The 15,859-nt window shown below is 35.3% G+C and overlaps 3 protein-coding genes across 3 annotated transcripts; 1 reads left to right on the top strand and 2 right to left on the bottom strand.

The window, feature by feature from the left end:
- Window positions 1-938: 938 nt before the first annotated feature.
- On the bottom strand, window positions 939-15,780 carry LOC103514793 (DNA repair and recombination protein RAD54-like). Its single transcript, XM_026827664.1, has 5 exons — window positions 15,670-15,780; window positions 9,374-9,478; window positions 8,871-9,059; window positions 1,702-1,901; window positions 939-1,008 (listed from the first exon to the last, which is right to left on the bottom strand). The coding sequence occupies exons 2-5, from the start codon at window positions 9,374-9,376 to the stop codon at window positions 939-941; spliced, it is 462 nt and encodes a 153-aa protein (XP_026683465.1). The 5' UTR covers window positions 9,377-9,478; window positions 15,670-15,780.
- LOC103514784 (telomere length and silencing protein 1 homolog) lies at window positions 10,357-13,770 on the top strand. The gene is made up of 6 exons (XM_008479687.3): window positions 10,357-10,642; window positions 11,108-11,222; window positions 11,739-11,887; window positions 12,192-12,410; window positions 12,790-12,923; window positions 13,469-13,770. The coding sequence occupies exons 1-6, from the start codon at window positions 10,500-10,502 to the stop codon at window positions 13,666-13,668; spliced, it is 960 nt and encodes a 319-aa protein (XP_008477909.1). The 5' UTR covers window positions 10,357-10,499; the 3' UTR covers window positions 13,669-13,770.
- On the bottom strand, window positions 13,698-15,629 carry LOC113469762 (DNA repair and recombination protein RAD54-like). The gene is made up of 5 exons (XM_026827663.1): window positions 15,463-15,629; window positions 15,254-15,370; window positions 14,857-15,045; window positions 13,761-13,839; window positions 13,698-13,702 (listed from the first exon to the last, which is right to left on the bottom strand). The coding sequence occupies exons 2-5, from the start codon at window positions 15,254-15,256 to the stop codon at window positions 13,698-13,700; spliced, it is 276 nt and encodes a 91-aa protein (XP_026683464.1). The 5' UTR covers window positions 15,257-15,370; window positions 15,463-15,629.
- Window positions 15,781-15,859: the final 79 nt, after the last annotated feature.

The following is a 15,859-nucleotide window of genomic DNA, read 5'->3' as shown; positions in this document are numbered from 1 at the left end:
ATTAATTATTACTTAGCCATTATTGTGCAACCAACAGCACATGATAGCAAGATGGTCACCCATCCAGATACCAAACACGCACAAGGTTGCTTAACTTCAGTGATCTTTTGGGAACTGATGCATTCAATGTGCTCTCGCCACTTGCTTGAGTATACCCACCTTAACATTGTCACACAATAGTTTCTTGGTTTCCCCCAAAAAAATATAGGTCAGTTACATTTCAGACTTTAACCCTGGCTAAGAAATTGAAACAGGTTAGGTACCACATATTGGAATCAGATAGGACACAATCTTTTGTTAAAATTTTTTGATGATCCCATAGTAAAACCAAGACCCCTTTTTGTCTTAATGATACATTTCAGACTTTAACCCTGGCTAAGAAATTGAAACAGGTTAGGTACCACATATTGGAATCAGATAGGACACAATCTTTTGTTAAAATGTTTTGATGATCCCATAGTAAAACCAAGACCCCTTTTTGTCTTAATGATACAACATTTTGGACTTTACCCTTGGTTAATATTCAAATCAAGACCTCTTTTGTTTTGGACTTCTTGAGCCTCTGTCTCTTCCTACTATTTACATCTAATAGGTAGTACCTAAAATATACTTGCCATTTTACACAAAGTTGATATTTAGAATGTGCAAGGTGGACATAATTTACTCTCCTTTCAATTTTGTACTTAGATCCCCATCAAATATTTCCAAGTAACTTGTTTGAACTGTTTGGGTAGAGGGACTTTTTGCTCCTCATAGGGCAAGATAAACAAGGTATTTTATTCTCTTTACATAGGTATGTCCCTAAAGGTATGTGAGAAATAAAAGTAAGAGTATAGCTTGATGTTGGACAGGACAGGATCAACTACCACATGGACTTGGATTTTATCCCTGCAAACAATATTACACTGATGTTAACTTTATCAATGAAACCCAAATCTTCATACCTTCCAGGTTAAGTATATGTTGGACAGGACAGGATCAACTACCACATGGACTTGGATTTTATCCCTGCAAACAATATTACACTGATGTTAACTTTATCAATGAACCCCAAATCTTCATACCTTCCAGGTTAAGTAATGACTTACAACACAGAGGACTAACGAGTTCCAGCACCATCATACAGATGATTCCTATGTACTTATTTATATTTGTACTTTAAAAACTCTCATTGCCAAGGAAAAACTGACGTTAAGCAACGGCACACGTGATGTGAACTTCAACACGTGACGTGACATACGATTTTTACACCTCAACACATGATGCAGAAATTTTACAACAGAAATCTAAAAGAGAGTTTGATTCCCGCCTGGGGCGAATTTTATCCTGATGGGATAATATTTGTTCTCGCTGGCTTTCTCTTGATGAACCGGTAATAATACCATTATGCAATGGGAAACTATCTGAAAGTTGACCATTGCACGATAGTCTAAATACTCTATTATTCAGGATAAAAGAGAGTTTGATTCCCGCCTGGGGCGAATTTTATCCTGATGGGATAATATTTGTTCTCGCTGGCTTTCTCTTATCCTGTCTTCTCTCTCCGATTTCGGGACGATAAGACCTTAACAAGTACAGTTCCCTCTGTCAAACGTCGCTTTCTCTTATCCTGTCTTCTCTCTCCGATTTCGGGACGATAAGACCTTAACAAGTACAGTTCCCTCTGTCAAACGTCTTTTTTTTTTAAGTCAAATATCTCACTTGTCGATTTTGAGCAGATCATGAGCACTAAGTTGTGGTGGTGTGTAGAGAACTAAAGCATTGGGAGCTGTAGGATCATGTAGAGCTTTCCGAGCTCCTTCCCTTCTGACACCCAATGCTTTGGTAGAGTAGCCACTTCCTGTGTAGTTTAGAATGGGCACTTTGAATGGTTTAGCCAGAATCTGCCTGATGAGGTTTTCCTAAAAAAAATAATAATAAAATTAAATTCAAGTAGGTAGGTTTTTTTTTAGGGGGTTCAGATCCGAACATTATAATCCAAAATTCACCCAAAAGAAGCTATAGCTTCCATTACTGACTGCCCACCTAGAGCTGGGTGCATTACATTTCTAATGAAATTCCTGCATTTTATTTTATTTATTTACAAACACTTCAATGGACGGACAAAAAAGCCCGTTTACCTCAGCAGTATTCTACTACATTGCAATCTTCCTGGAATTGAACCCACACCTTCCTGATCACTAGGCAAGTATCACCACTACAGTACTCCAGGTTTTGATTTAAACCTTGCACAGTTTGGACTCTGATAAATTGTCTCTTTGCTTCACTTCAAACAATGGACAGACAATAAATTGTACCTTGAGCAGTGTTTTTCTTCAAGGCAGTATTATGCAAGCTCTATTCTTATTTTCAGCAGAAAGCTGATAGTGGGACCAAGTTTACAGTAGCTGACATCAGAGAAGCCTCAAGAATTGGTGAACAATTCACCAAATTATACTATGAAAGTATGGACAAAAAAAGGAATGTAAGTGAGCTCTTTTGTATTCTATCTTCTTCTTTCTAATCTTTTCCTATGTAAATAGGGTCAGAATTTCTTGATAGTCCAGAAGCCTCAAGAATTGGTGAACAATTCACCAAATTATACTATGAAAGTATGGACAAAAAAAGGAATGTAAGTGAGCTCTTTTGTATTTTATCTTCTTCTTTCTAATCTTTTCCTATGTAAATAGGGTCAGAATTTCTTGATAGTCCTTTCCAGGTAGGGTTTCCAGACGTCCGGGTTTCCCCGGACAATGAATAGATTTGATATGTATGTAGCTAGCATGTAAAACCTCTCTGCAAGCTGGATATAGCTTCACTTGATGTTCTGATCAAAAAGTTCAAATGTAAGTGTTAGTTGTTTTCAGCCAAATCTTGATATAGCAAAATCTGATAAAATGAAACCTTGCTACAACAAAAACTTGTGATACCTGACAGCCTCTCTTTTGAATTTTGTTACATTGGGGTATTTGGTACATACTGTATTAACCTTTAAACCCTGCTCCTGATGTTGATGTTACTTAAATTAATAATAAACAAAGATTTACACTAGCACAGGAACTAGCATTAGGTGATAGAAAGGATAAGACCCTTGAAAACTTGATATTCACAAGCATTTTCTGAAGAGTCGGTACATTTAGCCCTTTCTAATAGAACTTTTGTGTCTGATTGGTCAACATTTGGATCCTAACCAATCAGTTATAATGACATTTGGAGTAGAGCAACTTCATGAAATGTTTCTCAATATCCCGCAACAACAAAGGATACCTCCAGACCAAGCTAACCAAGTAATTGACCATAAGTGTATAGAGATGATGTTCAAGAGCTGGGATCATAAATCTGATTATCATTCCAGTAAAATCAAAATTTTTGGTTAAAACACCTAATTAAGAAGTTGACTTGAAGAAATACTTCCCAAGGCTATGAAAGGAAGCATAGATTCTGTTTCCAACGGACATTTTCTTCATTGATGCCCAAGTGTTTTTTCTTGTTTAAAACAAGGAAATAAATAGAAAAAGGACTAGACTGTAATTTTCACCTCAAGTTATACAGAATTCAGTGAAAGTTAGACGTGAGTTTCAAACCAATAAAGAATGTTTTGAAGAAAAATGATTGTATCTAGCAGAATTATTCCTCTTACCCAGTGGTCATAGGATGTAAACATTGCTTCTTTGAATCAATACTATGCATATTTACAACGCAAGTTATGCAAAGATTTTACATCCTTTTTGAAGGAAATACTTCCGATAATCGATTTAAACAAGAATTAGATCTTGATTCTTTCTTATTCAAAGAAAAATACTTGATTTCCAATGGAGATTTCAGGCTATTTCGTTATAATACAGCTGTGGCCTAATCAACATTTTTAACAACATAGATGGCAGCACTTCGAATTTTCATCACTTTATTCTTCAATTTTTATTGATTAAAACTGATTTAAAACGCTTTAATCGTGTTAATTACATAATATGTTGACTTCTAAATGTCGAAGAAACCAAAAAACATTTGATTATAAAGCTTATTGAGTGATATTAATTAGTTGAAAAACTCCTATAGGATATCTTCGACCATTTTGTCCCCATTAGATAGTTTTTCTTTAAATGCTAATATAAGATGTATTTGATGCAATTTTTCAATTGAAATATACATTAAACACTACAAAGATTTATTTAAAACACAATTCATTGTCAATTGAAATATACATTAAACACTACAAAGATTTATTTAAAACACAATTCATTAATTATTTTAAAGGATTAATCACATTAATTACAATTAAAAACGCAAAAATATTTATTGGCGCCTTCATGCCTTAAGAAATAACTGTGCAACTGTAGAGTAGTCAATTCATTAATTATTTTAAAGGATTAATCACATTAATTACAAATTAAAAACGCAAAAATATTTATTGGCGCCTTCATGCCTTAAGAAATAACTGTGCAACTGTAGAGTAAAGAAGATGGTCACGTGACCCATCTGAGGATCTGCGAGATTTCCAGAGATTTTCAGTGTAGCCAACAGTAGCTCTTGATTTTAAAAAAAACTTATTGAAAATATTTATTTATCCAGACATTTATTATATTTTTTTAATAATATTCATTGCATATTCTATTGTTAAATTCCTTTTTTTATTATTAATTGTTTTGTTTTTGACGCCAAACATACTCGGAAACGATTTCTAACAAACATAAAAAAAGATATTTATTATTCGTAGAAGAAGATGGTCACGTGACCCATCTGAGGATCTGCGAGATTTCCAGAGATTTTCAGTGTAGCCAACAGTAGCTCTTGATTTTAAAAAACTTATTGAAAATATTTATTTATCCAGACATTTAATATATTTTTTTAATAATATTCATTGCATATTCTATTGTTAAATTCCTTGTTTTATTATTAATTGTTTTGTTTTTGACGCCAAACATACTCGGAAACGATTTCTAACAAACATAAAAAAGATATTTATTATTCGTAAGTTGTTGCATCTGAGTTTTATTGAGCAAAAAACATAGGGGTCAAATGAGGGGGATAAACAGCTGAGAAAAGGGGACAGGCACCATTTTGTTTTCTTTTCATGATACGCGATACAAACACAATATGCGTCAGCAATCAGCGCGTGCATTTTTCCATTATCAGATTTATCAGTCATTCAGCATTCGATAGAGATTGGTCAGCAATATGGTGCGACAATTTCATGATACGCGATACAAACACAATATGCGTCAGCAATCAGCGCGTGCATTTTTCCATTATCAGATTTATCAGTCATTCAGCATTCCATAGAGATTGGTCAGCAATATGGTGCGACATTATAATTTTATATTATGTAGATAAATTCGAATTTTGTACTCTCAAAAGAAGTGAGGTGATTGTAAAAATCACCTCTTCTTTTCGGATCCTGTCCAGTCTACAATATATATATAGCTGGAAGTAGGTACCTTGTTATAATTTTCTTTACGTGATGTGGGGAACATTTCTGTGACACCAAAATTTTCGAAAAGTGAACTGCAAGGTTGTAAAGTTGCCTACGAGAACGCAGCCCACGTAACCTTGATTAGCGAAAAAATTTCTTTAGCTTAGGCAAAAAAAATCTTTGTCCCGAAAAATATTACCCAGATATTATATAGATTATTATCCATAAGAAATGGGATTATCAAGTCAGAGCTTAAGGAATAAATTAATAAAGTCGTTTTTGCTTTTTTCAGAAATTCATACAAACACCCTGTATACTATCGTCGTGAGCCATGAGGTTTTTATGGGAGGTTTTTTGATCAAGTCAGCATTTGAACTGGCAACACTGTAAAATAAATTTCCTAAACCTAAAAACAAACATAACCATTCGGAAAAAATGAAAAATGCCAAAATCTGCCAAAAGATTTCTGAACTGAAGTGTTTACTGGAAGAAATTAAAATTAAAAAATGTAAAACTTTAAATTAACCTTAAGTAACAAATTAATTTAGACCTTAGTGAAATATCTTCTTCTAACCAACCATTCCAGAGAAAAAAGTTATCCGAAATGGTAAGTCATACCTAAGTAGTTTGGAGTTTGCCTCCTCACAGTACCTACATGCTGTCCGAAAAGGGACAAAAAAGCCCGTTTACCTCAGCAGTATTCTACTACATTGCAATCTTCCTGGAATTGAACCCACACCTTCCTGATCACTAGGCAAGCATCACCGCACTATAGTGCGGAAATATCTTCTTCTAACCAACCATTCCAGAGAAAAAAGTTATCCGAAATGGTAAGTCATACCTAAGTAGTTTGGAGTTTGCCTCCTCAGTACCTACATGCTGTCCGAATATAATTAATATTAAAATTTTGTTGAGTCAAATGGACTATGCTCTACAAAGCAATGGTATGTACTTATGATCCAAATACATAGTGGAGCACTAGAACAAAGTTACAATTTTTGTTGCTCTCAAGATTGCAATCACTCCGTAGGAAGTACTAAATATCTCATATGGCAAAGAGATGAAAATGTTATGCCCTAGCTGGCAGTTACAACCAGCTAACAAAAACTTCCACTACAGGACTGGCCTTTGATTTTAAAAGTTTCCTGTTGGTGACCTTGCCTGATACACTCCCCAAGTAACTCAAACTATACTAGTAGAAGTAATAATATAATAATGACCTGTCGAGGACGGGGCAGCAATTGAGTCCCGTGAAGAGTAGGATTGTTCAGGTTGTTCCCGAACTGCAGGAGATTTGAAATAATTGTATTCGTGCTTCTGTGAGTAAGCCATGGTAACTGATAGTACACAACTTGTGTGAGTTGTGTCGTTGTGTGTATTGCTTAAGACTTGACTCTATACAGGACTTCGGTCACACACACATTTCCCTTTTGGGGTTTTGCATTTTTTGCACAAAACGTAGAGTTTTCATGAGGAATAGGCAGAAAATCACAATCTTTCAGGAAAGCCTGAGTATGTAGAAACGTTGAATGAAAAATGTCACTTTCTCACAATCGTAGACATGACACCATCGGGGTTGAAATCACTCGCGAAAACATATTCAAAGCAAAGTCAAAGTAAAAGTCATCTAGGAAAGTCAAACTATATGTAAAACGTTTTGAAATAGGTAAAACATGGAAATTCACATGAAAATTTAAGCTCCTACAAATTTTCCAGAGCTGAAAAAATTTGCAAACATCAAAAAATATCAGAAAATGAAGGAAAGTTGTTTAGACAGCCATTTTGATTTTTCAACCAATGACGAGCCTTCATTTTGAAACTTGAGAAGAAAAAAAGAAAATACCAACGAGCACAAAAAACCAGTTCACGGCAACATCTGATCAGCGTTTCCCAAATAGCGTGCCTCCTCAGAGTCCTCAGGCCCACTTCCTAATTTGAATATTCCGAATTCCGATAGACGCAACCGAACGAATGGATATAAATACCTACTTCCAAAATTTTGTTTAGTTTGAGATAATGGTCAAGTACAATATTATCATACATATTTCTGGACATGGTCTTCACTTGACTAGTGAAGACCATGTCCAGAAATATATGTATACTTCAAAATTTTGTTAACTCACGCGCCATATAGGTACCTAATTTTATTTTTCTTTCATTTTTTTTTTTTTTTTTTTAAAAAAGCGCCCTATAGGTGCCTAATTTTTTTTTTTTTTTTTTTTTTTTTTTTTTTTTTTAAAGATAAGATCCCACCACATTTTCTAGCTAGCAGGTGTTCGTGCGATGTGTTCATCGATCATAAAATACAGTAAAAGCTCTTAAACCTCAAATATTCATTTATTAAGATGAAAAGTTCATGCTGAAAATTTAAAGGTATAAATGTGAGGGAGTAGGTATACCTAAATTTATAAATTTCCTTTTGGGGTTCCACCCTGTTCTTCCGAAGGTCGCACGGAGTTAGTCAGTGTCCCGAGCCCGACCTTAAACGCCGAAAGGTATGTGACAGACATCCTTGAAGAACATGACTGTGGTCCCTTTATCCCGCAACTTGCATTTTTTTTTTTTTTTCCTCCAAGTTCAAAATGTTTTTTAATTAATTATTACTTAGCCATTATTGTGCAATTTGCCAATTAATTTTTAAGACTAGGTAATAAAGATTACCTATACCCTATACCTACATACAATAGTTAAAGCTTAGGGTGGTTCACCAATTTTTTTTCACCATCTCGTTGCCTTCCTCAGAGTCCGGCTGAAACAAAATAACGTTGTACGTTATAATACGTTATATCTACATGTTATACCAATGAGAAACGTCTGTGTTAACCTTTAGTTGAAGCAAAATAACGTTATACTTACAGGATATACCAATGAGAAACGTCTGTGTTAACCCTTAGTTGAAACAAGATAACGTTATACTTACAGGTTATATCAATGAGAAACGTCTGTGTTAACCTTTAGTTGAAGCAAAATAACGTTATACTTACAGGTTATACCAATGAGAAACGTCTGTGTTAAACCTTAGTTGAAACAAAATAACGTTATACTTACAGGTTATATCAATGAGAAACGTCTGTGTTAACCCTTGTTGAAACAAACAATGGACAGACCCTTTACTACCTAAATACACAATTAACCCTACTGATCCTATTCCAAAGTATAAGATAAATTTGCAAAAAGATCAACGGAGTTCAGGTGTTCAGAATATAGGATCTGCCTGGGTATAATTAAATAATAATATGATAAGAATTTAGTTCCCACGCTATCAATCTCATTACTGGAGGTTTTGAAGCATCTTGATATGTAATTTATTAATTGTTGTTGGTATGTAGGTAATTGAAATATGATTTCAACATATTGATGGAGGACACTCTGTAAGTTTGTAAATTTCCATTTATATTTTTGAGATGAAGGTAAGTAACTGATACAATTCACAAGATTTCTGATGTATTGTATCTTGAAAGTAAAATTTTATTAATCTTACATGTTCAGACATTTCCTCTTTCGTCATTGGTAACTTGGAGTTGGGTTCATCTTCATTGTCCACTGAACCCAAAGGTTTCCGTGAGGTACAAGATCTCTTCTCCTTCTTGACTGGAGGTGGGAATGTTTTAATGCCCGGAGAATCTTCCGGAGATCTCTTACTCAACTGACTGGGTGCTAGGCTCCTCCTCTGTAAGAAAATATGGGCTGATTATATTACTTTCTTTCCTATGCCATAAGGAAAATGAGAAATGTAGATTTGAAAATTAAACAAACAATTCTCAAGTTTGGGGTCAACACGGGAACACCAGAAAGTAACCCGTTGAAATATTTGCAATCGAAAAACGAGTACAAATTTTTGTCGATGGTGGGATTCGATTTATGTGTAGTGATTTATTAAACTATAATAAATCACTACACATAAATCTACATGATTTTATGCTCTTAAAAGGAGATAAATACATATTACAAAAGAAGAAGAAAAAAACAAACAAACTTCATTACCATTTTTTGGAGACTTCTTTCTATTTGGTTGGGCTGTCAAGATTACATTCAGGTCTGGGCCATGCTATTTCTCATTTTTCAAGTTGACCACCTTTTAGGATTATTCTGAAAGAAAAAAATCAGGCTAGGTCTGGGCCATGCTATTTCTCATTTTTCAAGTTGACCACCTTTTAGGATTATTCTGAAAGAAAAAAATCAGGTATGTTGAATAGGTTCCCTAAAAATAACCCTACTTCAGGTTCCCTAAAAATAATGCAATAGAAAGAACCAATACCTAAGGGGTGAGTAAAATATAGTAGTTCTGCTTTCTAGTTTATCTCATTGTGGGATCACCCTCCATTCATCAATGAAACTCCCAGCTGTGGACCTCATCCTGCCTGAGGGAGGTGGGGTATAGAATTAATGGAAACCAGAATCTCAAAATGAGAAGATCCATGGTCAGATTGTCCATCCTAGTGATTTTTTTTCCGCAACGCGTACAATCTGAATTCATTTTTTACTTTTTATCTCTAGTTTGCACGTTTATATTATACTTTTCATTTAAATTAGATATTACAAACAAGCGAATTACAAAGCAAACAAAAATAAATATAAAATAAATTTTAAAAATTGCCGCCGGGACAGAGGGTCAGAAAAAAAGCCCAACAATCCCTTTGAAAATTCGCGCTGTGAATGTAACCTCAATTTAAACTCATTTTCCCGGGGTTTTTGGGATTTTCCAATGTTGCCAGAAAATTTTATGGGAGGTTTTTTCAAAAATTTGAAATTTGCGCCGCGAAAATTTAAATTTGTGAACAACTCTCATGAAACGACTGTAGTGAATAATAATTTACCACTCCAATGCAAAACTGTAGAAACAATATCCTATCTCACCTCGACCGAGCTCATCTCAGCCCTGTTCATAAACACAGCCTTATGGGAGGTTTTTTCAAAAATTTGAAATTTGCGCCGCGAAAATTTAAATTTGTGAACAACTCTCATGAAACGACTGTAGACTGTAGTGAAGAATAATAATAATAATCAGAAGTGTAGTACCTAGTACTGTAGTGCTGAAACTGGCCCTCTAGTTAAGGAGATTGTTCCTTCTTCCTTCTCAATTTTCATTTAAGATCTAGATTCCAGAGCCATGTCCGAAGAAGGATCTTCACAACATATAAAGTCTGAGGACAGTTCTCCTCAACCTATAAAATTCAAGTCAAGGAAGAAAAACCTGAGGACGCGTAAGGATTCTTCCGAGGAAGAGGACAGTGAAGAAGAGATGGAAGCATTGTAAGTTTGATAGGGAACTATGGAAAAGGTACAGCACTTTCTAATGAAAGTACAGCAATTCCAGTACTGAAACAAAGGGGCTGTATCCCAGTCAGACACCTTGGGCTTGATATTTGCAGATGTTGTACTGGTGATTCTGTTAACTGTAGAACACACTCTGAAAAAGGCCCATAGGATGTTCCTAAAGGTCTAAAGCTGTGTCCATACCCAGTCAACCTTGCCGATCAATGATTGCTATGGTGTATTGATGTTGACTGGAACCATACACTGCCTCAACAACATAGATTCATCTCGTTGATAGATGTGGTCAACTAAGTGTAGACACAGCTTATTGTTGAAATACACATATAGTATGACTGACATCTGAATTGGGCATTGATGATGCCCAACAAAGGATCCACAGAAAGAGTCATGATAAGTGTACAATTGTAGCCCAAGCATTTTTTATTTTTATTTATTTTTCAGGAAGAAACTAGAAGAAATGAAGAGTTTACAAAAACTGAGACAAAGGCCAAATGGTGTATCCATCATAAGTTTAACAGTGGGTGAGAAAGTTGCTGAAGAAGATGAATTATTAGTGGTAAGTCAAATCTCTCTCCCATTTTCCTAGTCTTTGTACAGAAATTGTTGTTCCAGCCATTGGGTAGGTACCATTTCTGTGAATAATGTTCAGTTGAAGAACTAGAAACTAATGTTCTCTCTCAGGCAAATTTCACATCTAGACTGCAACTTGTAGTATAGGGCAGTTTTCAAGTTGATGGCTACATAGTCTTATGGGCCTGTTCACACTTGAACTCTAAGTTTAAGTGTGAACAGGCCTATAAGACTATGTAGCCCTCAATATGAAAACTGCTGTATACTACCAGTTGCAGTCTAGATGTGAAATCCGCCTCAGAAGGACTAGTCTAAATAAAATCCAACCCAGTAAAATGAGGGTTGAATTATCAAGTTTACCCTACACAACAAATTTTGTCCTTTGTAATTTCATGTAATTGTATCTGTTCATTGAAATACTTAGGTATAACCAATAGTTTCTAATCTAAATAAATGAATCACATTGAAATAAGGGGAATAACAACGTATTGTTCTCTTGCAGAAAGACCCTTTCAAAATAAAATCTGGAGGCCTTGTGAACATGTCAGCTCTAAAGAGTGGACAAGTTAAGAAGGTGGATGATGCCTATGATACAGGGATCGGAACTCAATTCTCGGCTGAAACCAACAAGAGGGATGAAGACGAGGAGATGTAAGTAGGGAACCTAGACTATATAGAACTTGAGGGACCTTTATCATTTTTAGCCATTTATGAGGAAGATGAACTCCAAGTTTTTTTTTTTTTTTTTTTTTTTTTTTTTAACAATTTTTCTTTTTTTCCCATTTTTGAGGAAAATAAACCCCAAGTTTTTTTTTTTTTTTTTTTTTTTTTTTAACCATAATGCTCTTAAAATTTAGACTTATTAATTTTCTTTTTTATTATTCTCTCATGGTGCCTTTTGTTCTTTGCATGGTGGTATTACAAGTAATAATAATCATGAAAATTCTTTCTCCAGGATGAAGTACATCGAAGAGCAACTCTCCAAACGAAAGAAAGGTGAGGAGACCAAAGAAGGGGGTCAAGGGGAGGAAGGAGGAGTCAATTATTGTTCCCCAGAGGAGGCTGCCCTCCAAGCTGTACCTGATCATTTGCGTCAATCTTCCACACACCAGTCTGAGGAAATGTTAAGCAATCAAATGCTGAGTGGGATTCCAGAGGTGGACTTGGGAATAGAGTAAGTCAGATGTTTAATGGAAATGGTCTTGTATTTATGAGGGTTGTCTTGTGAGTGGATTGTGTCTGGACTATATTCTCATGTCATGTTGGGCCTAGACTGTAGATTCCTTGGGCTTCTCTGGTTAACTTAACGTGTGTGGAGGACTAAGAATTCAACTGAAAATATGGTGGGAGGAGCTCTAGTTTGAACTTTTTATGACTTAAAAATCATACATAGAATAATTATTCAAGTTTTGAAAGCAATGATCGATTGTTTAAGATAACAAAGTAAGCTTGCTTAAATTAACTGAAGATTAATTTATTAATTCCTTTTTATGTATTTATTTATTTAAATATTTGGTAAAAATGCAATCTAACCTCAATATGTTTCCTTACAGGGCTAAAATTCGAAACATTGAAGCAACAGAAGAGGCCAAGCTGAAGCTACTCTGGGATCGGCACAACAAGAAAGATGGACCCTCACAGTTTGTTCCCACCAACATGGCTGTGAACTTTGTTCAACATAATAGATGTAAGTACAGTGATCCTCAGCTGGGAACATTTCTTTTTTATCATTATGTTTACTTTCTATTACTACAGTATAGCGAAGCTATACTAGTAATGAGAAAGTATTGCAATTGGTCCAAATTTTTTGCTGATGGCACCTACTTTTTTGCTTCTGTAGGCAATAGTGGTGAAAACCACTTTGCTGGTTTTCTAGAATTCAAACCAGCTCCTCAATTACCTTTGAAATAGCAGCTCTGGCGTGTGACGAATATGCTCAAGACATAAACTCCGCGTCAAAATTAGCGCAACAATGCAATTTTCAAAAAAAAAATAATTAAAATAGTTTTGTTCTCGGATGAAACGCGAGTGTGTTTAAACTCGCCAGATGGACGTGAGCGAGTGTGGAGGAGGCGTGGCGAGAGGTTCACTGACGCCTGTATGTCAGAAAGGGAGAAAAGAAAATGTTCAAAATAAAAAAAAAAAAAAAAAACAGTAATATTAATAAAACCAACATAAATAACAATAAATAACAATAAAACCACTGATTTTCCTTTTATTTTACCTTTGCAGTTAACATTGAAGACACGGGACCTCCGAAGAAAAAGGAAAGGTTGGATCAGCCTGTGCCATTCCAGCCTAAAGTGTCAAGAGATGCTGCTATCCCTACCGCCAGTAGTGGTGCTAGTGGGGACAAGAAACGGGATAGTACGGAGAAGGCCACGGACGATTATCACTATGAGAAGTTCAAGAAACAATTCCGAAGGTACTGAAGAAACAATTCCGAGGGTACTGAAGAGATTCAGCCTAGTTAGCTTGGAAGGCGCCTGCCTTCTAAGCACTAGGTCGCGGGTTCGATTTGGACCCCAGGGCGAAATGTATCCTAAATAGTTTAGAATGGGCACTTTGAATGGTTTAGCCAGAATCTGCCTGATGAGGTTTTCCTAAAAAATAATAATAATATTAATAATAAAATTAAATTCAAGTAGGTAGGTTTTTTTAGGGGGTTCAGATCTGAATATTATAATCCAAAATTCACCCAAAAGAAGCTATAGCTTCCATTACTGACTGCCCACCTAGGGCTGGGTGCATTACATTTCTAATGAAATTCCTGCATTTTATTTTATTTATTTACAAACACTTCAATGGACAGACCCTTTACTACCTAAATACACAATTAACCCTACTGATCCTATTCCAAAGTATAAGATAAATTTGCAAAAAGATCAACTTAATGGAGTTCAGGTGTTCAGAATATAGGATCTGCCTGTGGGTATGATATGATAAGAATATGATAATATGATAAGAATTTAGTTCCCACGCTATCAATCTCATTACTGGAGGTTTTGAAGCATCTTGGTATGTAATTTATTAATTATTGTTGTTGGTATGTAGGTAATTGAAATATGATTTCAACATATTGATGGAGGACACACTGTAACTTTGTGTTGATAGTCCTTTCCAGGCAGCCCTATTGTGTACCTCATGTTCTGATCTTCTGATAAATTCTTTTCCAAGTCTTGGCTCATACAACCTTTCCACCTTTTTATTGGTCTCCCTCACCCTCTTCTCCCCCTTGTTTCTATTTCAACTCTTTTCCCAATCTCTTCTTTCAATATGATCATACTATTATTACTACTGAAGTCTCCTCTCCTGAATGTTCTTTGACACTTCTGTTACTTTTATTCTATTCCTTATGACTTCATGCGGTCCAACCTTGTAACTCTGCTCCAGCTGTCCAACCTTGTAACTCTGCTCCAGCTGAGGGTAGAGCTTTTGTATTCTATGAACATCTTACATGAGTAGAGGAGTAGGTAAATACAACAGTTGTATATTACTATCTTGTAACCAGCACCTTACTTAATTAACATGCCATATAATCTACTTGCATTTTGTAACTGATACAATTCACAAGATTTCTGATGTATTGTATCTTGAAAGTAAAATTTTATTAATCTTACATGTTCAGACATTTCCTCTTTTGTCATTGGTAACTTGGAGTTGGGTTTATCTTCATTGTCCACTGAACTCAAAGGTTTCCGTGAGGTACAAGATCTCTTCTCCTTCTTGACTGGAGGTGTGAATGTTTTAATGCCCGGAGAATCTTCCGGAGATCTCTTACTCAACTGACTGGGTGCTAGACTCCTCCTCTGTAAGAAAATATGGGCTGATTATATTACTTTCTTTCCTATGCCATAAGGAAAATGAGAAATCTAGATTTGAAAATTAAACAAACAATTCTCAAGTTTGTATTAAACTATAATAAATCACCACATAAATCTACATGATTTTATGCTCTTAAAAGGAGATAAATACATATTACAAAAGAAGAAGAAAAAAACAAACAAACTTAATTACCATTTTTTGGAGGCTTCTTTCTATTTGGTTGGGCTGTCAAGATTACATTCAGGTCTGGGCCATGCTATTTCTCATTTTTCAAGTCGACCACCTTTTAGGATTATGCATGATTGACATCTGAAAGAAAAAAATCAGTATATTGAATAGGTTCCCTAAAAATAACCCTACTTCAGGTTCCCTAAAAATAATGCAATAGAAAGAACCAATACCTAAGGGGTGAGTAAAATATAGTAGTTCTGCTTTCTAGTTATCTCGTTGTGGGATTACCCTCCATCCATCAATGAAATTCCCAGCTGTGGACCTCATCCTGCCTGAGGGAGGTGGGGTATAGAATTGATGGAAACCAGAATCTCAAAATGAGAAGATCCATGGTCAGATTGTGCATCCTAGTGCCCACCATGTACAATATTACTTACCTAACTTCACTGCCAGCTAACAAAACGAGATAGATAAGAGAAGAAAGATAACGATCATAAAAGCAAACGGTGCACTGTACATTGTACAACCAAAATTTTTACAAAACACCAGAATTTTTTGAAAATTCGCGCTGTGAATGTAACCTCAATTTAAACTCATTTTCCCGGGGTTTTTGGGATTTTCCAATGT

Source organism: Diaphorina citri, unplaced genomic scaffold, assembly GCF_000475195.1.
Source record: "Diaphorina citri unplaced genomic scaffold, Diaci psyllid genome assembly version 1.1 scaffold1223, whole genome shotgun sequence".
NCBI classification, from domain to species: domain Eukaryota; kingdom Metazoa; phylum Arthropoda; class Insecta; order Hemiptera; family Psyllidae; genus Diaphorina; species Diaphorina citri.
Note: the sequence above shows the minus strand (reverse complement) of the source record. Positions and strands in the feature narration are given on the sequence as shown.

Excerpts from the sequence above, each read along its gene's own strand:
- LOC103514793 (XM_026827664.1), bottom strand. Across the intron at positions 1,902-8,870 it reads AAGAGGAAATGTCTGAACAT|GAAAACCTCATCAGGCAGAT; the intron begins GTAAGATTAATA and ends TATTTTTTTTAG. Across the intron at positions 1,009-1,701 it reads GATCTGCTCAAAATCGACAA|GGATAAAATCCAAGTCCATG; the intron begins GTGAGATATTTG and ends TATTGTTTGCAG.
- LOC103514784 (XM_008479687.3), top strand. The coding sequence starts at position 10,500 with ATGTCCGAAGAAGGATCTTCACAACATATAAAGTCTGAGGACAGTTCT. Across the intron at positions 11,223-11,738 it reads AAGAAGATGAATTATTAGTG|AAAGACCCTTTCAAAATAAA; the intron begins GTAAGTCAAATC and ends GTTCTCTTGCAG. Across the intron at positions 12,924-13,468 it reads CTTTGTTCAACATAATAGAT|TTAACATTGAAGACACGGGA; the intron begins GTAAGTACAGTG and ends TTACCTTTGCAG.
- LOC113469762 (XM_026827663.1), bottom strand. Across the intron at positions 13,840-14,856 it reads AAGAGGAAATGTCTGAACAT|GAAAACCTCATCAGGCAGAT; the intron begins GTAAGATTAATA and ends ATTATTTTTTAG.